General features: G+C 42.1%; 1 protein-coding gene across 1 annotated transcript in view; it reads right to left on the reverse strand.

Annotated features, from left to right (window-relative positions):
- Positions 1-18,037, reverse strand: part of ABHD5 (abhydrolase domain containing 5, lysophosphatidic acid acyltransferase) — a 31,263-nt gene extending 13,226 nt beyond the window's left edge. The window contains exons 1-2 of the mRNA XM_063452230.1: positions 17,836-18,037; positions 1,769-1,854 (exon numbers count right to left, since the gene is read on the reverse strand). Of these exons, the coding sequence (XP_063308300.1) occupies positions 1,769-1,854; positions 17,836-17,885 (136 nt within the window). The 5' untranslated portion in view covers positions 17,886-18,037. The remainder of the gene's footprint in view (positions 1-1,768; positions 1,855-17,835) is intronic.
- Positions 18,038-22,807: the final 4,770 nt, after the last annotated feature.

Below are 22,807 nucleotides of genomic sequence, written 5' to 3' on the forward strand. Positions count from 1 at the left end.
GGGACGTCGAGACCCCAGCCAAGCTGCGGTGGCTAAGGTGCTTATGGTGTCCGGTGCGGTGCTTATGGTAGTCAGCGACAGCTAGGAAGCATCGATTGGCGGAGGTACCCAGTCGGGGTGCCAGGCGGTCCGTCACACCCTCCACAACAAATTAATCACAATTTGCTACCCACTCCGAAGGAAACAGAATATCAGAAGGAAGATTGCATCCAATGAGTGGATCATCCAAATTTCAAATGTATAAACCATCCCCTATTGCTCTGACTAACACATGTGGGAAGGTGTTGCCTAAACAAACATACATTATAAAACCATTCCCTACCATTGGCCAATATTAATAAATCAGTATCCTTGCCTTATCACAGTCCACTTTACCCCTTATTATATTCTTGGGTAATAGAGGTGAAATAACATTTGCAGGAAAAAACAAAACAAAAAAAACACACCATACAATAAAATTTGCACATGGAATCCACCCATTCGCAGAATCTCTGAGCTCTATTGAAATGGCTCCCTGTATTTTCGGACCCCTATACAGAGAGAGACTCCACCATTGAATTTTCGTTTGTTCCTTTTTGTTGGTCAAACATCTACTGGAAGCACAACCACCCACCTACTGTGAACAATTATCAATTATTTATTCAGGAAGAGACACCCTTGGCAGGATCGTTGCTGCTACATATATACAGAACTGATCTAGCGCTTGATCCACTGTTTGTATAACGTTACTTTAGATAGAATTCAAAAATAGAGCAGAAAACGTTGCCACTTGCCAGAGATTTAAATTTACACTAAATAAGATATACAGCATATAAACATTAACAAGATATGTAGAAACACATACATATACTCCCTACAATTTATTTGCTAGACTTTCATTCTTCGGATTAACTGACTAACTTTTGTTGGGACCAGAAAGTCAAAAACTGAATTAGTTCGACTTTACGATCATGGAAATAGTAGGACTGGATACACCGTCATGGAATGTGCAAGAGGCTATGGGCAGCATTACAGCATTGCCCCAAGATTTCCCAAGGACTTCCAGGAAACTGAAAGTGCAACTAAGAGGAAAAAAAGCATATCCTTAAAAAAAAAAAAAAAAAAAAAAAAAAAGTGTAAAAAATTCCCTGTATTGCGTGTGTAGCCAGACTTTATATGAAGTATTGGTACATACATTAATTAAATATCAGTACACAATTCACAATTAATCAAACCATCTTCTGGAAGATAACAGCATGTGTAAACAGACGGGGTTAAGTGTTTTAAATTAAAGCGAGGTGAGGCATCCAATAGATATGCTTCACGAACAACTTAAAAGAATTCCAAGCACACCATAATCACTACAGACAGCCTGCTGTAATGGTTACACTACTAGAAGTGCCCCGGCACCACCCCTAAGTATGTTGCCAAACCATTTAAAGAACAATTTGACAACTTACCTGTGGTCCGCTGGGTGCCTGTTACTGCCTCACCTGCCACCAGAGCCACTGAGCTAAGTGAAAACTCCTTGCAGAAGCTTCCAGCTCCTGGGGAGGCGGTGACAGGCACCTGTAAACCTTAGGTAAGTTGGTTAACATTCTAAAAAAGCCCGACTACTAACTAAGGGAGAGCAGGCTGTATCCATTATGGCGCGTGTTCATATAAACACCTCCTTGACTTACTGCTGGCAGCTAAAACAAAGGACTATTCTAAACAAACCTTGGTAGTATGCGCATGTTCATCTAATTTGGCTTCTCCATTCAACCCTACCTGCAAAAATGCAACTTACGCTTTAGTATTTTCTCTTCAGCTTCTTCAAGTTGACACATGGACGTGGGGCACCAAGTTGGAAGCCAACTTGAAAGCCATCCTGACCTGCAAAGTAAAAAAAAGTTTATATTCCTGTATAGCTCAACCATACCAGTGAACATCAAAGAGGAAATGACAAGCTACTAGGTCACCATGTGTTCTCTATTAAGTCGACCCCATTTGTTACCTAATCAGGGCTAATAAGTGCGTAGGGGTTTAAGGAAAATTCCCCTCTCTGTATCAGAGATTTTTACCTGAAGCTGAAAGAAGCATGGTGAATTGTTAGTGTAGGACTCACCTAAGAGATTTGTCTTGACGTGGCAGGAGAGCTTGCACTTTAATGATCATTGGAGTTATACTAAAAAAACTCCAGTTATTTAAATATGCATAGGGATTTGGGATATTGCACAAGTAACTTTTTTCGTAGGTCATCATTTTAGTTTACCATAATAAAGGTACACAAATTATTATTATTATATTATAGTAAATTAATATTTTCATATGTTGCATTTTGCTTTCTGAAGTGGTCTGGGTGCACTGGTGCCTTGCCCTGCAACGTAAACAGAATTTGTATGGCAAATGTTTAGAACCATCGTAGGCAAACTATCTTTAGCTTGTCCCCATATAGCTTGTCCCCACTTTATGGTCAACAACCAACATATGTATTGTAGTTTTGTTATGGCTGTTTGAAAATACACACATTCATATTCGCTTGAATTCACGACAATTCTCACTTTAGAGACTTCAAACAACACTTTAGGGTCAGAAACACAAACATGTATTACTAACCCTATAGTTTTAGAAAACCACGTAAAAAAATTTTTTTTTTTAAATAAAAAAATCCACCTGCATGGCTGTGATAATCAAAACTGATGTCAGACAAAGCAATGGAAAGCATTGGTATAGCGGAGATAGTCAATTAGAAAACTCTCTGCCAAGAAGGTGTGGCTGGGGGCAGAGCCAAATGCCCAGCTGGTAAATCAGCATATCCTCATAGAAATGCCTTGAATCAATGCATCTCTGTGGGAAAAGTTCAGCAGGAATCTCCTCTATTAGCCGCCTGAGAGACTACCACTGAAGGTGCCCCTAAGGAGAAATGTAAACACTGCCTTTTCTCTGCAAAATGTCTGCAGGAACATACTATACTCAGCAGAACTACATCCGGCTGTAGTTGTTCTGGTGAATATAGTGTCCCTTTAAATGCCAAAGTAGATTAAGTGGAAACATAATCAACTAATATTCCTAGAGAATTTTCCTTGTTCAGCTAATTTAGTCATAACATTTGAAATTCACTTTGAATCTGTGAAAATTCTCACTTTGGTGTACAATCCTGCTGGTCTATTACAATGCAGCTCTGAATTCAAGCATCTCCCTGAATTTCCTATTCACTAGCTTACTGACAAAACAGGCAGGTAAAGTTCATATTTGAAAGATTTTTTGAGTTTCACTCATTTCATGAATTTGTGATCATTTAATTCAGCACTGGTACAGGGTATCCAAATCTGTTACATGCTTCGCAGGGAACAGAGCTACCAGAACCACCACTTTACCCTGAGCGCCTATCACTAATTCAAGAAAGTGTTTGACAGTTTTCATTCCTGCGACATTTGAACATTCTATAGTGCAAGGCAAAAGGTTTCATGTGTTATCTTTAGCTTGAATTGATGTCCAGAAAATATAGTGTTTGATAAAAGGCCTCTGTGTAGGTCAAAACGTTGCAGTTTTTGTTTCCATAAACCTGCGTGCCCGGACTAAATTTATTTTATCTACTAAACTGGGTTTTGCCAACCCTGGCCCTAATAAACACTTGGATTCCTAAGAGAAAGTGCGGTATCCTCAGTTTGTGAATTACTACAGGAAAATATAGTGGACAGAGTCTCAGGTATTTATTATGACAAAACCCTGGGAATTGTACCAGTAGTATATGGATGAAACCTGCCATGTACCTCAAAAGTTTCGAGGCCACTAGTGTACATTCACTAAACAGGCAATAGGGGTGAAAAACTAATTTGCTAAATTTAGGCTCAAACAAACAATCAACAAAGTTGATAAATATCACCAGGATAGAGCTTGTTTTTAAGCTCACCTATTTAGGCTTACATTTTGTAAATCTGCTTTTTTATTTCATAGATTACACCATCCCACAGAGATCACAGAAAAACAGAGGGCAATTTGTACAAAGTTGAATTCCCAGGGATTCTTTCAAAGAACGTTTGGCTGAATAAATTTACCAAGAACTCTGCATTATCAACTCTTAGCTATTTGCTTATAACAAACAAAACCTATGTGCCACAAGATAAATAAGCACTTAGTTTTTTCGAAGTGGGTATTACAGATCCCAGAGCAAACAAAGTTCAACTGGCAGACCTTTTAAAGGATTCTCTTTAAAAAAATTAAGGCCAATAGAAGATTGAAAGTAATTAGCTCAAACGTTCCACTGTCATTTAAATCAAATAGACCGTCACTATTGCTTGATATGATTCAACTTCATACAAGCACAGAGGTCAGTTTACTAAATGCCAAACTGTGCTAGTTAAAACAATCAAGTCTGGGAAGCCTAAGTTTTGCTTCTCAGAAATGCAGATATTTCAACCATAGCTGTGCTACAAATTGGCTACCATTTGGTTAGTTGTTAAAAATCCATGTGATTTACACAGAGATCCAGAGATATATATATATCCTATAAATAGATCCCCACTATTCTTTTAAAGCGGCACTGTCATGGCGAACTTACATTTCCCCAATCGATTCCTCTTCTCTCAGGATCTGTTCTACATTTCTTCCGGTCTGCTCTTGTGCTCTTTAAAACATAAGACAAAGACCATCGGAGGAGCAAAGTGTGCTCAGTTTCCTGTGGTCAGACATTTTCCCACAATTCTCACCTTTGATCCATTATCTCGCGATGCTTCCTGTCAATATTCCCGAACGTCCTGTCACTTAGGACGAAATTAGGTAGTTTCGCCAGTGTTCTAACAGAATGAGAACAGTTTGGGACGCAATTCAGGACTTTGTTCGGATCGGAATCTTATCCTAATGAATGAAATTCCGATCCTATTCGTGCCACAGCTGCATCTTGCAGCCGCTTAGTAGATAGCTCCCTGATACCGTGAGAATTAGGAAGCTATCTACCAAAAGGCTGAAAGACCTAAATTGGTCTTTCAGCCAAATTTACTAATACTAAGTAAAGATTACTTGGTATTCATAAATTCTGCCCCTACTCGATATGCCGTGGCGAGTGAGGCCCCTAAATTAAAAGAGAATGATGGGGGGGACTTATTTTCCTCGCCCCTGACCCCCACACCTGAGTGGCGGCCCTAAACAATAAGGTGGGGGGGGGGACCTATTGTCCTCCGCCCCGGCCCCCCAACCATGAGCAGCAGGTAGGGGGCCCTAAGTTAAAATATTAAGCTGAAGCTCCTGTCAATGCCGCTTTAGCCTGAAATCCTGCTGCTTGATATACTCTTCTGCTAGACTTTTCTGCTCTTTTATCCATAGGGTCTTTAAGTCCAGAAACTTCTCCAATCGGTATAGTAGTTTTTTTTAGACAACTGAGCAACTTGTACGTCAACAACAGGCAAGTCTTCCCACTTGTCTTCTCCTTGCAGTTTTATGATCTTGAAATGCCTGGAAATAAACACCCATGTTTCAGTGTTTTTCCACTCTCACAGGGATGTACCAGAATCTGCTGTGGAACAGGAAAGGCTTTCTTACTCGCTTTATCTGATGTTTCTTCAGAGAAGGCAACATGAACTTCCTTAATTCTTCTTGTGGGAAATAGAGTTCTGTAATAGAAAAAAAATCGCTGGAAGTTTCTGAATAGGAAGACTTGGATCATTCGCCCAAGGACAGCTCTGATCTAGAAGAAGATCTCTTCTGTTTTTGCCTCTGGTTGGCTGTAGCTTTAACGGGTGTTACATTCGACTTTGTAGAATGTTTGAATGAATCACATGTCTGGGCCTGATTGTCTTGAAACCTAGATAAGAATTACTTCATGTCCTATTGCTTGGACTTTTCCAGCGATAAGGAAGAACACTGGTTGCAGATTTTCCTTTTAGTACCATCTGGTAGTGGTGTGGAGCATTCGCTACAACTCAAAAGGTTTTGACTTATAACTGGCTTTTTTTAGCAGCAGGAGCAGGCACCTTGTCTTTATCCATAATATCTGGAGAGACAGGACTAGACATCTGCAAAACATAAAGCAATTAGGAAATTGTAGAAATTTAAGAAAAAGAAGATCCACAGGTCTTAAAGATCAGAGACTAAAATATCTTGCCTATAAAACCTCTGACCAGTGTGGTGGTGGTGGGGGGTGACACGGGAGATCCTTCCTGGCAAGCATTTATGCTGTCAGTAGGATCTGCACAGCTTAAATAGGTAGCATTCAATAAAATTTTGGCGCAGTTTCTAGGAATTCCGACCGCGCATGAGCAGTAGAACGCATTACCTCCCGGGCGTGCATTCCACCGTTGTGCGCATGCGTCTCGCTGGGGCAGTGATTTGCTGCCGCTAGAGACATCCTCCTTGCTTTGCCAGTGACCGCACTCTGCACAAAGCAAGTGAAACATACCTGCTCTGCAAGTCCTGCAGGATACATGCAGGCTACACTGCTCTCCACCCGGGAGGCTAACAGGCCAGATCCCCCTGGCAGCAACCCATGTGCCTCACCACAAAATCCAGATGCTGTCCGTTCCTTAATATGGTGGCAGTACATCACTCCCTCCCTTTATTAATACATTTTATATTTTTGCAGTAGTAGGTCTCTGATGTTTTATTGGGACTTACTGAGGGTCCATGGCAGGTTGGTGTCTTATACCTATTGGGGGAGGAACGTTTATGTTAATTTTTAATTTCAGATGATTGTCCCATGGGAAGAGTACATCCCTATTGAACTGCCACCATATGTCAGTAAAAAAGATTTACTGCTACCGAAGGGAGGTGGGGTGTCCGGGTTCTCATGGTATCATAACCACTACAATAGTGGATATTTCAGACTGCAGTGGCACCTGGTGAACCACATATAAGAAGTCAAATAATTTAAAAACGGTTTAATGAATATCTGCTAGATGTTATCACAGAGGTGATTAAACTTTCTGCTTGAAAGAAGAAAGATAAAGAAGCTGACAAAAGAACTTCAGAGAGCCAAAATGCTCTGTAATGAAAGCTATGCAGGTGTTGGGACACCTCACTTCCACTATTCCAGCAGTAAAATGGGCCAGAGCAGAACCAAGGCCTTTGCAGTGGGAAATTCTTATAAAGTGGTCAAAGAAAGAAAAAGGTCCATCTTTTCGGCCAAAACGATGGGTCATAATCACCACAGATGTTTTGAATACAGGTTGGTACATGGTCTGAAGAAGTATAAAGGCAACCCTCAAGTTACAAGGAGTTGATAACCGTCTTATACGCTCTTCATCAGTTCAGAGATCAGAGATCAGTTCAGAGATCTCATGATAGGGAAAGCAGTGAAAATTGAGTCAGACAACCAGACTATGGTGTCTTACCTGAACAAAGAAGGGGGCACAAGGATAAGAAAATTGCACTCCCTTTGCACGCGAATTACGTCCTGGGCTCAAAGTCATCTAGAAGACATTTCCACTACTCATATAAGAGGAACAGACAACGTTATTGCAGACGACTTAAGCAGATCGAAATGGTCCCAGAACGAGTGGTCTCTAACTCCGGTCATTTTTTCCTCAGCTGGTGAAGATATTTGGACTGCCTGTCATCGATCTTATGGCAAGAAGGTCAAATGCAAAAGGTGAAAACATTTGCCTCACTCTTCAAGGCAGACATGCCTCTGGTTCTGGATGGGCTATCAATCAAATGGGACTTCAGCCTGTCATACATATTTCCTCCAGTGAGGCCAATTCCAAGGATCTTGAAAATGGTGAAATCAGAACATGTAAAAGTATTGACCATATTTCTGTACTGGCCAAAATCGGAAATGGTTCTCCGTTTTAATGACGATAGTTTTGAGGTACTTGAAACTTCCGGTTTCAAAGGAGATCCTGGAGAACGAAGATATTCCACTGAAGGTATTGAAAATGTTCAGGACGACAGCTTGGCTGCTGCACGGCTAATCCTGCATAGCAGGGGCATTAAGAAGAAGAGATTCAAGATTCTGCTGAATTCCACCAGAAGATCTCTCTCTACTATCTATTTGAAAATTTGGACGAAATTCCTTGGGCGAAATTCCTTCACTGGTGCATATCTCAACATTGCCTGCGACATTCTCCTTCTACTGATACTATCTTGCATTTTCTACAGGTCGGCCTTAAAGGAATTTACTGTGAGTAAGATTGCAGTCTTAGTTTATCTACCCTCAAAGTTAAAGTTTCTGCCATTTTTTAGCTCTGAATCCTTTGATTAGGAGATTTAAGGCCGTCAGGCTGATTACGCCCCCAAGAAGAGAGGTTTTTTTCCCTCTTGGGAAAAAAGGATGTCGGAAGATATATAAACATCTACTTCGACCGCTAATCATACTCCCTTTTCAATTAAAGCATTGCCAAAATCCCATGATTAAGTTCCAATGTTCATCCACCCAGCTGCAGTTGGGGATTCCAAAGAATGCTAAAAACTTAACTGAAATGGTCAATATTTCCAGAAAACTGTATAGAAATGCCTCCTGCTAATGTGATGTTTTCCTGGACGTAGCTCCTTTAAAAAAAAAAAAAAAAGAAAAAAGTATTCATAGAACAAAAAAAAAAAACCAAAAAACTTCTCAAGACAGAGAATTCAACATGAATTGCGCTTATTTATATATATATATATATATATACACACACACACACACACATTATATTTTCCAGATATTGCTTTATGAACGTGAACATTGCCGTGGCAACAGAGTAGTTTTACATACACTCATCTGACAGTGCCACCATGTTGCTCCCTTCGATACATTATGCCATTGATTGTAGCAGAAATATTTTAGGTGTCATGGTCACCAATTTCCTCTAAAGCCTGAGTCTGTGAGCAAGTCATGTTGTTAAGTAGCACAATAGAGACATGTTGTTTCCTACCACTGTCCTAGGCTATGGCTTAGAAATATTAAACAGTTTTTTACCGTGATAACTCCAAATGTAAAATTTTGTCTCAAATTAATATAAAATATAATTATAACTACATTGGCCAAGGCAGTCACTAGATTTGTGGGGTTTTTTTTGCAGCACTTTGAATTGACGGTATTTAGAAGTGGGACTATGTACACAGATTCTACACCCTGTTCCACATTATTATGCAAATTCTATTTAAGTGTCACAAAGATTAAATATTTAGTTTTTCAGTTTAACTCATGGATGGCATTGTGTCTCAGGGCTCTTTTGCTCACTGAAAACAATCTCAGACACCTGTGATAATTAGATTGCCAGGTGAGCCCAATTTAAGGAAAAACTACTAAAGGAGGGTGTTCCACATTATTAAGCAAAGCACCATTTTCATGCAATATGGGGAAGAAAAAGGATCTCTTTGCTGCCGAAAAGAGTGAAATAGTTCAATGCCTTGGACGAGGTATGAAAACATTAGATATTTCACAAAAACTTAAGCGTGATCATCGCACTATTAAGAGATTTGTGGCTGATTCAGAGCACAGACGGGTTCGTGCAGATAAAGGCACATTGAGGAAGATTTCTGCCAGATCCATGCATCGGATCAAGAGAGCAGCTGCTAATACCATTACATTGCAGCAAACAGATATTTGAATCTGCTGGTGCCTCTGGAGTCCCACGGACATCAAGGTGTAGAGTCCTCCAGAGTCTTGCAACTGTGCATAAACCTTCTATTCGGCCAACACTAACCAATGCTCACAAGCAGAAATGGCTGCATTGGGCAGAAAAATACATGAAGACTAATTTTCAAACAGTCCTGTTCACTGATGAGTGCCGTGCAACCCTGGATGGTCCAGATGGATGGAGTAGTGGATGGTTGGTGGACGGCCACCCTGTTCCAACAAGGCTGCGACGTCAGCAAGGCAGTGGTGGAGTCATGTTTTGGGCCGGAATCATGGGAAGAGAGCTGGTCGGACCCTTTTGGGGTCCCCAAATGTGTAAAGATGACCTCTGCAAAGTATGTGGAGTTTCTGACTGACCACTTTCTTCCCTGGTACAGAAGGAAGAACTATGCTTTCCATATTAAAATCATCTTCATGCATGACAATGCACCATCTCATGTTGCAAAGAATACCTCTGCATCAATGGCTGCTATGAGGGTAAAAAGGAGAGAAAGTCATGGCGTGGCCTCCATCCTCCCCTGACCTCAATCCTATTGAGCACCTTTGGAGCATCCTCAAGCAAAAGATCTAGAAGGGTGGGAGGCAGTTCACATCCAAACAGTAGCTCTGGGAGGCTATTCTGACATCTTGCAAACAAATTCAAGCAAAAACTGTCCAAAGACTCACAAGTTCAATGGATGCAAGACTTGTGAAGCTGCTATCGAATAAGGGGTCCTATGTTAAAATGTAACGGGACCTGTTAAAATGTTGTTATAAGTTGGATTGAAATAGCTTTTGATTTCAGTAAATATGCTGCAAATACAGCAAATGACAATTTTCAGTTCTTTACAACCTATAAAGTGTTTTGAAACTTACTGTGCGTAATAATTTGGAACAGTGCATTGTAAGTTTGTTTAAGGGCGGGGCCTGACACCCAAGATGGCCAGACGTGCTTTCCACTAGCTCCCGACACATGAGATATAAAACAGCGACTAACGTCGACATACTGGCAACAGAGACCCCGAAAGCCATGCAAACAGCTACTTAAAGCGCAAATTGATAAATCGAGCCTGAAAAATCCTGCTTGCCAGCAATCTCGTCCGTTATTCTAGAGGCCTATTGGACTGGCGCACGGCAGAGGCGGCCGATCTCCCGACGCAGTGTGCGGCCTGATGGCTACTCTTGGGAAGTCCGGTTAGTCCCGTTACCCCCCCCCCTTTGAACCGGCGAGGGATATCCCAGTCCCCACTGGGCACACTTTCTCCTACCACGCAAGATAACCCTGCAGCCTTGGAAGCCGCGTGGTGCGACCAAGATGGCCATCATGCACAAGCATCAACCAAGCCAAGCGGGCCCGGAGGACCTGGAGTGGAGAACACACTTCAACGCAAGATTCGACAAAATATGCCAGAGGTTCTGGGAACGCATAACACACAGATTGGATACACGCACCTCCAATGCTATGCAGCAGTGCACCATGGCCACACTGCCGGGGTCGTCATGTGCGGAACCGCTAAATATGGCTACATATGGCTTCCGACTGCACCTGTGAAAGGGCGCCTAACACTGCTCCTGCTGACCAATTTGCGGGTGCCCAGGGCCCTCCTGCTGCCCAACACAGTCATAAGCATCTCCCACGTGTTTCCCGAGAGGGGCCGCACAGAAGACTGCGCAAGAAGCCACAGCGACGGACGGCCCCACTTCATCCAACTCCGTGTTTCCGCTGCCACTCACCCTTGCCTCCAGCACGACCAACCTGAAAGGAAGATTTCTCACTTATGCTGCCACGAGCGCAAGATCACAGTCCTGCAACCACGAACCCCAGCTGAAACCTGGACTGTATGTGGGGGGGGAACGGAGCGGACACTCCGGGGACTGGGGCTGCACGCAGGGGCATTGGTTAGATGGCATATCAGCATACACCTGCTATCCTTTCGGTGTCTCCCCTACTAAAATGATTTAAACACTCAGCTGCAGCAACAGCTTACTATTCCTGCCCAGTGAAATCTCATGCATACAGTTATTTGCTATATGGCATGTTACAATATGTTTGCCTCTGTCTGCCTCTGTCTGCTCTACTCCTACCAACAGTGTCCCAGTCAGAGACAGGATCCGTGTTTTATAAACTCATCTAACTATAGTCCTGCCTGACAAAATAGACTATGGGGGAATCGTAGATTAAAGCCTAACACTCAGACGCAGTTATATAGCACGTTTAGCCCGCTTAACACTTCTATGTCTACAATGTTATGCATGCCATTACTCATGATTTGTAAAACTACTTAACTCTATCGTCACCTTATTGTTTATTACGCTTACAAAAAAAAAAAAAAAAAAAAAAAAAAGTGCTGTTAACGATTACCGCGACAATGTAGAATATGTATTATTACACTGGCATGTACCTGCTGTCGTGAAAAACAAGCATGTTTGTGAAATTTAAGCACTGCAAAAATAAAGAATTAAAAAAAAAGGTTTATGTTTAAAAAAAATACTGTTATCATTAGGAGGTTTGTTCAATAAGATTTGAATTGTACTCTTAATAGTTGATAACATGAGAATTATGCTGACTGTTATTTACATCAATTATTTAGGTAAATGAGAAAAATATCATTTGCATAATAACTTGGAACAGGGTGTATTTCATGGCCTATCAGAGCACACTATTGCTTTAAAACAGCAGTCAAAGTGGCTATTTCACTTTCTGGGGTCTACTATGTTTTATATCCAGGAAATTCCAATGCAGTAAAAATCTGATTGAAATGCTCAAAGTATCACGAGGCGATAGACACTTTAAAGGACCACTATAGGCACCCAGACCACTTCAGCTTAATGAAGTGGTCTGGGTGCCAGGTCCATCTAGGTTTAAACCCTTTCTACTGTAAACATGGTTTCAGAGAAACTGCTATGTTTACATATGGGTTAATCCAGCCTCTAGTGGCTGTCTCATTGACAGCCGTTAGAGGCGCTTAACCCCTTCCTCCCCCTTCAGCGCCATGGGAGTGGGACCCTGAGGGAAGGGGGACCCTCAGGGCATTATAATGCCAGGAAAACGAGTATGTATTCCTGGCACTATACTGGTCCTTTAAGGACAATACTGACGTATTTATAAATAGGAAGCAGAGGGAAAAAAAAACCAAATATAAAAAAATAAAACACTAGTGCAAAGTGATAGTCAACAAAAACATGAAAAGAACACTATAATGTTAGGAATACAAAGCATTATTCCTAACACTATGGTGTCCCTGTGTCCCCACCGTTTCATTTAAAAAAGTAACCTTTGCCATAATTTAACTCATACTAGAGAAGGCTATTTTACATAACTTCTGCAAATTACATAAACCAGTGACTATTTACAATACATCCCTTGTGTATTTACCCAAGCATTCCTCTAATACAAAGTATCCAGAAGGCTATCCAGGGTTAAGACTTTGCATGGATTACCCAGGATGAAACATGCTTTAACAAAAAAAAAAAAAAAAAAATTAGGTAGTATTTCATGAGAACCTATAGTCATTGAAAATAGTTGTTTTCAAGACTATAGGTTCTCCTTCTATCATTTTTGACCGAAATTCTGCCCACGTGGAGAGTGTAGCAGAGTCATTGGGGCAACATTAGCCAGCTGAGAATACGAGTTCCTGGCTGGCCAAAGTCAGTTCTAAGCCTATTTCTGCAGTGGTTATGAGGCTTCAGAGTACTAACCCTCTGAATAAGCTCTGTCATTTCTGAGCACCAAATAAAGATGATATCTTTATTAAAGGGACACTGTAGGCACCCAGACCACTTCAGCTCACTGAAGTGGTCCTGGGTGCAATATCCCATGTCCCTTAAACCCTACAGTGGTAATTATTGCAGTTTCTGAGTAACTGCAATAATTACCTCTCAGGGTTAACTCCACCTCTAGTGGCTGTCTACCAAACAACCACTAGAGGGCATCCTGGTTTGAAACTGACCTTTGTTACGTTATTCAACGTTGGACGTCCTCACGCTCTGCATGAGGATCTCCAACGTCAGATTTTGCCATTGGAAAGCATTGATTAAGGCTTTTCTATGGGGAAATCCTAATGCTAGCTCGGACATTGTCGCACATGCGCATTAGGTCTCACCTGTTGGCTGGGAAGGAGCATGGGCACAGCCTCACCCTGCACCGAGGGACATCAGCGCTGGATTCATCTAGGTGACTGAAGTTTTAACGCCTTTGTTTTCCTGGCACTATAGACTCTTTAAATACTTGTGCTGACTGAGTTGTCATTTCATTGAAAACCTAAGGCTGACAAAAGGCGGAACTTTGCTGTCAACTTATGGCAAATCCCAGCAGCTATGTGATCTATGGAGGCTTGCCCGGGATCCTCCCTATACCTGAACACTACTGCCCAAAAAGATTTGAAGACATAAGCACCTCCTCTATTAGATGACGGACTCATTCATAAGGTTTATTTAGTGAACATTGAACTGAAAATCAAATTCCAAAATTCCATCTAAGACAGCCAAGCAGTGACTAAAGCATAGTTTGAGAATATTTTCTATAGTTATAAGAAACAGAAGGATGGGTGGCAGATAGCGGAGTTTTTTGGATCATAACAGTTAACCCATACAAGAGAAATACCGGTAGGTTGTCATGATTAAAATGTTCCATGTCCAAGTGTTATTTTTAAAATATTCTGGTGCTACAGTCACAAATGTGAGTACGTTATTGCAAATCATTTCACCCACAAAAATGGTTAGCAACTACACAGATTTTCAGATGTAAGTAACCACATCTCTAATTTAACCCTAGATATGAAATTTGCTACAGGAATACCTTTGTGAATATGCATGCTACACATGGAATGCATTGCTTTAGGCAAAATCATAAGAGTATGTTGTGTACAGTACAGACAAAACCTGTTCACCCACGTGTTGGGTAGGTATGTCTAGGACAGTCCTTTTAACCCCTTAAGGACCAAACTTCTGGAATAAAAGGGAATCATGACAAGTCACATGTCATGTGTCCTTAAGGGGTTAAACATGGATCAATAAGAGTCTTATGATACTATGCCCATTTTTATCAATGAAAATACCAAATGAATGGTTTTTCACAGGCATGATCAATGTGGAAAACAAAACACCTAAATAGGAAAGGGAGCAAAGTCCAAATCTTAGCGTAAAATAAATAATAGCAAAGGACAAAATACATTTGCTAATTATTCTTAGCATCAGTATTAAATTACGCAAACCTTACTGTACCAATGAGTAAACTCAAAAACATGCTTTGAGAAAGAAAACAGTATTTATAAGGACTGATTATACATGTAAACACTGACAAAGCAAATAACACCTTACACCACAGACATTTCCAGTTAAATGAAACATTTAAACATTAAACACCATATGACACTGCAACCGCATATTGTATCACCAACAAGCAGGATATAGTATCTTAAAAATGAGCGTTACACAGGAGATCTGTTGGCAAGACAGCACAATTCACTGTTTAATGGCAGAATCCTTAACACTGCTTACAAAATTCTGACTGAAATTTTTTTTTGTTTTGTTTTTTTAAAACAGACTAACTGGAAAATACTATTAGGCTATTTTGACTGGAAATGTGCAATTCTCGTGAATTATTCATAAGTTACACTTTAAACAGACACTATAGTCACCCAGACCACTTAATTTCATTGAAGTTGTCTGGGTGCAGCGTCCCTGTCAGTTTAAACCTGCAATGGTAATTATTGCAGTTATTGAAAACTGCAATATTTATGTTGCAGGGTTAACTCTACCTCTAGTGGCTGTCTACCAGACAGCCACTAGAGGGACTTCGGGTGGTTTGGTAACTTTTGGTATGCATGAGGACATCTAGCCTCAGTCAAAATTCCATAGGAAAGCCTTGATTCAGTGATTTCCCATGTGGTTTTCCTAATGTAATGGCGGACTAGGTCCCCGGATATTGGGGAGGAGGAGTGAAGGCAAAGCTTGACCTAGCGCCAAGGGGCATCAGAGCTGGATTCAGGTAAGTGACAAGAGTTTTTAAAGTGTGGGGGGGGGGGGAGGTGCATTTTAGGCTAGGAATACAGTTTTGTATTTCTATCCTATAGTTTCCCCTTTAACCCTAATCTAAATCCCCACAAAAAAAGCACTGACTCAATGCTTTCCTAACGCACATGCGACTTAGGTCCCCACTCGTTATGAGGAAGTGGAGACTGAGCAAGCACAGGTGCTGGAATCGAATGGGTGTTCCAAGTTTTTTTTGTGTGCTAAAAACCCTTTCATTGCCATGGGGGAGTGCATGGGGGCAAATATAGAGTTAGCAATACAGATTTGGAACACTAGTGTTCCCTTAAAAGGATTATTCCAAGAACTTAAAACGCCACAGTGCATTCTAGAACAGTTTTGACAGGCACCACTCCATACGTCCACTACCAACGATAGAAAGCTAGCTATACTAGACTGGCAAGTACTGCCACACTTTTTAAACAAATGTTGATTTATACAATTTTTAAATAATTTTTCTGGCATGCTCAGTAATTTGCTGCAAACATTCTTTAGTTTATAATGATGTATCATCTAAGTGTAAGTCATCATCAGTAACTACTTTGCAATGTATTGAAGTACCAACCTAATATCACCAACTATTGTATACGTTGTCAATCTATGAAACACATTCTGGACATGGTAGCTATGTAAAAACTGTTAAATATAGTGTTCTGGTGACAAACTCTGATTGACATGGTATAATTAGAAGGTACCCATTTCCTGAGTACGACAAGTGATAAAAAACGCTTGTTCCTTTGACATTTTACACATTTACAAACTGGTTATGGAGAACCCAGATACCATTATTTCCTATGTCATAAAATTAATTATTATTCTGAAACTAAACCTGCAATCAAGTTTTACCACATCTTGGGGGGGGGGGGGGGAGAAGCAGTACTGTTTACTAGACTTAGAATTTTAGGAATTCCCAAGTGAATTGCAAATTTTAAAAACAATGAAAAAGTTTCACCACATATACAATTTTTATATTAACTATGCTAGCTAGTCTATTGCGATTTTCTGACTATTCCCAGTTTAAGAAGAACCCTGTAAGATTTATACAAGACCAACAAAAATGCATCAATACCCAATCATCATCCACCCAAGGTCATGGCTGGGAATGTTATCCTTACATAACTAAAAAAAAAAAAAAAATTAAAAATGTAGTTATCTTAGAAGTTTCCTCAATACCTCTTGCGTCTTTAAACCCAACTATTTTTTCTTAGACCACCTACTATACACAGCTGCTGAATATGTTTGTGCTTTATAGCCAGCAATATTAATTACTATTGGCACTCCAGCTACTGTGGGGAGCAAATAAATATGTAAAATTTGTAAATTAAATTATTTACAAATTTTGGACTTTTAAAAAAGTTATTTAAGGATAACTTAAGGTACAAGAGCACCTAATCAAAAAAATAAAAAATAGATTTTTATTTAACCGCTAGGACCTTATAACATTTTTAGTCACCATCATAAAATGTGTAGTTCACAGTGCCAGGACCATAAGTAGTCCCAGTAGTAGTCATTGGTCACTGTACTAGCCAGTAGTCCCAGTAATAGTCATTGGTCACTGTACTAGCCAGTAGTCCCAGTAATAGTCATTGGTCACTGTACTAGCCAGTAGTCCCAGTAATAGTCATTGGTCACTGTACTAGCCAGTAGTCCCAGTAATAGTCATTGGTCACTGTACTAGCCAGTAGTCCCAGTAATAGTCATTGGTCACTGTACTAGCCAGTAGTCCCAGTAATAGTCATTGGTCACTGTACTAGCCAGTAGTCCCAGTAATAGTCATTGGTCACTGTACTAGCCAGTAGTCCCAGTAATAGTCATTGGTCACTGTACTAGCCAGTAGTCCCAGTAATAGTCATTGGTCACTGTACTAGCCAGTAGTCCCAGTAATAGTCATTGGTCACTGTACTAGCCAGTAGTCCCAGTAATAGTCATTGGTCACTGTACTAGCCAGTAGTCCCAGTAATAGTCATTGGTCACTGTACTAGCCAGTAGTCCCAGTAATAGTCATTGGTCACTGTACTAGTCAGTAGTCCAGTAATAGTCATTGGTCACTGTACTGGCCAGCAGTGGCCATTGGTCACTCTGTAGACACACAGTGTGGTCTCTCTCCTGTTATGTCTCCCACGTGCCCACACACTGAGCGCGAGCTCTCCTGCCTGCAGGTCACGGGGTCGGGTGCAGCGCGTGCTGCTGACCTCCACGCGCTGCCCAGGTGACCGTTATTAACCCGCGGTGAGCAGGGGGGGGGGGGGCGCGCGCGCGCACTCACGCGCTGTCGGAAATACAGGACAGACCTAGCAGCCGCGCTAAGGCACCTTATCATTCCTCTGTCCGAGGTGTGTGTCAGCTCTGCCTCGTCCGACATCCCTTCGTTTATATAAACAGTAATTAGCCGGTAGTCGTTTGTCCAAATTCCGCCTCCCGTCGGACACCCTGGACACGATGAACTCGCGCTGCCTTCTGGTATCAGCTGGTCGGCACAGTTTGTTATGAAGCGAGGATTCGCTCTCTTACGTCACCTCTCCTCACGACACTCGGAGGGGCGTGGCAGAGTGTCAGGTGACTGCTCGAACCATTGTTCACTCCGCCATGTTTGTTTAGGGCAGTAGTGTTAGACTCTGGGACAAAGGTTGCGGCTTTGTACCTTTGGCTTACTTAGAATCCATTTTTTTTTCCTTTTGAAAAAAACTTTATTGCTAAAACTTTAACTCCATAATCTACCCATCTGAAACCAGGAGAGGTTAGATACTTTGGGTAATCTGTGGCTGCAATATTATAGTGTACACATTATTATTGATCATTATCTGTTCCCTCCAAAACTGAAGAATCTGATAGATACCTTATACCAGTGCTGAATTAAATTATCTCTAATTCATGACGAGTGAAAATCTCAAGACACTTTAAAATATATACTTTTCCTGCCTGTTTTGTCACTAAGTTAGTGAATGTGAATTCAGGGAAATGTTTGGATTCAAATAGACCAGCCCTGGAGAAATCTTGGAGGCGAGCATTAGAGGTGGGAGTACGGACAGAGGAAATATTTAGGTCTTTGGCAGAGTGTAGGGGCCTCGACGGGACATACTTGTGTATTAGGGAGGATAGGTAGGTTGGACCAGCATTATGTAGGGACTTGTAAGCAAGCACCAGAATTTTAAATTGAGCACTATATCTAACTGGAAGCCAATGCAGGGACTGACAGAGTGGGGAGTCGTGGGAGGTGCGAGTTGAGGGGAAAACTAGCCTCGTCGCCGCATTCATTATAGATTGCAGCGGTACAATCTGGGAACACGTAAGACCACTGAGAAGTGTATTGCAGTAGTCAAGGCGAGAGAGAACAAGAGCATGGACCAGTACCTTAGCCACATCCAGGGTTAAATAAGGGCGGATGCGCGCTGTTTTTTTTTTTTTTTTTAATTCTTTATTTTTCGTGTGCATGGTATATCTTACATGCTGTAAAATGCCATGTTAGTTGTAACAAATGCATTGATAACTTTCAATATTGGTCAAATACATGGTAATTCGAAGTCTGCACATTTAAAAAAAAAAAAAAAAAAAAATGAATAATATGACAATAGAGTAACACGGTAGTTCTACAGGTATGCATTGGAGTCGATGTGCGTGCCCTTACAGTGGCGATATAGTATATGCAGCAGGCAATAATTTGTCTGAGTAGTATCGTGTCGGTATGACCTGCTGCTTGTATATGCCTTGTCTAGTCGTCTATATAGAGTGCACGGTAGTCCACTTATCTGGTGTGTGGGGTCTACCTGGGTACCTTACGTGGAGCGTTTCTTGGGGGGGGGGGGGTTCGATAGGATTGCGGTCTGTCAGACAGGTTAGTGTCCCCTGTAACCCTGGGGTGGGGGGGGGGGGTGCGGCGTAGGGGCCAAGGGGTGAACCTCTTCCATGTGGCCTGGTCTCTGTTGGCGAGCTATGTGGGTGCGGAGGTTAATAAAGCAGTTTGACCGCTTAGTGGGTTTAGTAGAGTCCCGAGTACGTCCCTTTAGGGCCTATCATGGAGTGTCTAGGGCAGTAATTAAGTTAGATCCAAAGACATATCGGAAAGGTTATAACGAGAAAAAAAAAATATATAAGCAATGCTAATCATAAAAAACATGGAAACAAGAAATACAATAAAAGAAAACCAGCGGAAAGCCGACTGGTTGTTTTTTCAGCGCCTCTTTACGAGATTAGAGGTGTATTGGGTTATACAGTCAGGGTGTCAGTCCCGTAATGCTTCCTCCAAGTATGATGGAGGACGTCCCGTTGCAGGTGCTGGGCCTTCATGTGGTCGCTGCTACTTTCTCAGGTTTCCCTGTTCCTCGTGGGATGAAGGGGATCGTCTTTGCTGGGTCCCATCTTGGCGCCGCTACTGTTGTTGTTTCCTGTGCTGTGGTGGGCGGTAGCCCCTCCAGAGGCAGGCCCAGTAGCTTCAGCAAGGCCGGAGCCTCTTGGATGTCCGAAATGGAGTGAGCCTTGTTGTCGTGTAGTACGTGTAGGGTGCGTGGCATGCACCAGCGGTAGGTAATCTGCTTTTCTCGGAGCAGTTTGGTAACTGGTAGCAGGGACCTGCGCCATTGCAGAGTTTCCCCCTACAGGTCAGCAAAGAAGGACAGGGTCATCGATTCAAAGCTGTAGGTGGCAGCTCCCTTCAGGGCCGTGAGTACCGCTAGTTTGTCCGCCGCGCTTCTGTATTTCACCACCAGGTCACGGGGGGCCGCTTCAGGGGCTCTCCGGGGTTTTGGGACCCGGAAGGCCGCTTCAAAGCCGATGTTCCTGGCTTGCTTAGGTGTCAATAGGGCTCCTGAGAGCCTTCGTAGTAGATGTGGGATTTCCTCAGTGGGTATGTCCTCCCGGATCCCGCGGATCTTTAGATTGTTGCGGCGTCTGTCATCCTCCAGTGCCGCGAAGCGTTGGTCAGTTTTGGCCTGCCTTTGCCGCAGTGCCTGTAGTTCCTGCCTGAGCTCTGTTATTTCTTGTGCCTGTCTCGTAGAGGCGACCTCGACCGCCTCAGTACGGCCTACCAGTCCCGTTAGGTCTGCACGTAGCTGAGCGACGTCCGCCTGGAGGGTTTTCTGTAGGTCCCCCAGGAGAGTCTTCAGCAACGTCGCTGTCACCTGTTCTGTAGCCGTCGTACTTGGCGCTGGTTGTTGGGATCTCGCTGGAGGTAAGGTAGTATCTTCCTCAGGGTAGAAATCCCCCAGGGAGTCAGAGAAGTCCTCGAGGTCGGCGGCCATCTTGGGGCCATATGCGCCGTGCGCCTGGTTGAAGAGATCCCGTATACTGGCCCCTTGGTTGGGTCGGTCCGGTTTTTGTTTTTTGGTTTTCCTTCCCATTTTCGTTCTGGGTTGTTTGGGTGATAGTATCAGTTTTAATGTGGCTGAAAATAGTCAGTTTGCTTTGGATAGGCACGGAGCCCATCTACCCTGCGGCCGTTCGGATCGGCTGCCAAGCTCCGCCCCCCCGCGCTATGTTTTTGAGATGGAAGCAACAGGATTTGGCGATTGATTGGACATGAGGGGTGAAATAGAGGTTGGAGTAAAAAAGAACACCCAGGCAGCGAGCCTGCGAGGTAGAGGTGATGGTAGCGCCGTTGACTTGAAGAGAGACATACACGGGAGTAGTAACACTTGAGGGAGGAAAGACCAGAAGTTCTGTTTTGAACAGATTGAGTTTAAGGAAGTGAGCCGCCATCCAGTTGGAAATCGAAGAGAGGCAGTCAGAGACACGAGTCAAGATGGGCGGAGAGTGATCAGGAGAGGACAGGTAGATTTGCGTGTCATCCGCATAGAAATGATAACGGAAGCCAAAGGAGCTGATGAGTTTACCAAGGGAGGCAGTGTAGATAGAGAACCGTAGGGGACCAAAGACAGAACCTTGGGGGACGCCGACAGAGACTGGTTGGGGGGAAGAGGCAGAGTCAGAGAAAGAAACACTGAAAGAGCACTGGGAGAGATAGGAGGAGCACCAGGAGAGAGGAGTATCCCGTAGACCAAAATTACGGAGAATGCGAAGAAGCTGTTAATGATCAACAGTGTCAAAAGAATTAGGATAGAGTAATGGCCGTGAGATTTAGCAGCAATTAAATCGTTGGATACTTTGGTCACAGCTGTTTCGACAGAATGACCAGCACGGAATCCAGACTGAAGGGGTTCAAGCAGAGAGTTGGATTCGAGAAAGTCAGTCAGTCTGGTTTACACAACACTCTCGAGGATCTTGGAGGCAAATGATAGTAGCGAGATGGGGCTGTAGTTGGATGGGGAGTTGGGGTCAGGGCTGGGCTTTTTCAGACATATAAAATAAAGACAGATATATAGAATTTTTTTAAAAAAAATATACCTATGAATAGATATAATTACATAAATATACACATAGGATTTAAATACATATATATGTATGTAATCTTTTAACATAATTAAGTCATTCATTATAATTTGAAGCACCAGCCTGACAACCCAGGCAGCAAGTCCAGAGATTTTAATTTCCAAGTCCTATGTTCATCCCTGTAACTTTCCACAACACCATAAAACTTTGACATGGGGGTATTATTGTGCTCGGGAGACTTTGCTGAACACAAATATGTTTGTTATAAAACAGTGAAACTTATCACGACGATGATTGTGACTAAGAGGCTACTAAAATCATTGGACATACCCCATTTTGAATACCCTGGGTTGTCTACTTTTTTAAATGGTATGCCATGGTGGGGTTAATTCTCATTTCTGGGCTGCCGTCTCAAAGGCAATATAGCCAATGTTGATAGACAGCCACTAGAGGAGGACTTAACCCTGCAAGGTAATTATTACAGTTTATAAGAACTGCAATAATTACACTTGCAGGGGTAAGGGTGATGAGAGTTGGCACCAAGACCACTCCAATGGGCAGAAGTGGTCTGGGTGCCTGGAGTGTCACTTTAAGCTATAGTTGTTCTGGTGACTATAGTGTCCATTTAAGGTTAAAGTAGATGAACTGGGAATATAAATTGGTTATGTTTCCAGTTCAGCTACTTTGGCATTTAATGTGTAAGTCTCTTTGAGGTTGTTACTATTACCCAATTTAATGGTAACATCCCCAGGACGTACTTGAAAACAAGAATAATCTGAATGTACCTTTCCTGGTTAAATACTTTGTTATTATTATTATTTTCACATTAGATTTTAAATGTCCTAGTTAAAGGAACTCTATAGTCACCATATAAAAGCAAGAAAGACAGGTCCCCCAGCCTTCCTTCTTGCTTTTATATGAACTTTCATTCATTAAAAAAAACAAAAAACGGTGTTTTTATAT

The sequence above is a fragment of the Pelobates fuscus genome, chromosome 4 (genome assembly GCF_036172605.1).
Source record: "Pelobates fuscus isolate aPelFus1 chromosome 4, aPelFus1.pri, whole genome shotgun sequence".
In the NCBI taxonomy this organism is placed as follows: Eukaryota; Metazoa; Chordata; class Amphibia; order Anura; family Pelobatidae; genus Pelobates; species Pelobates fuscus.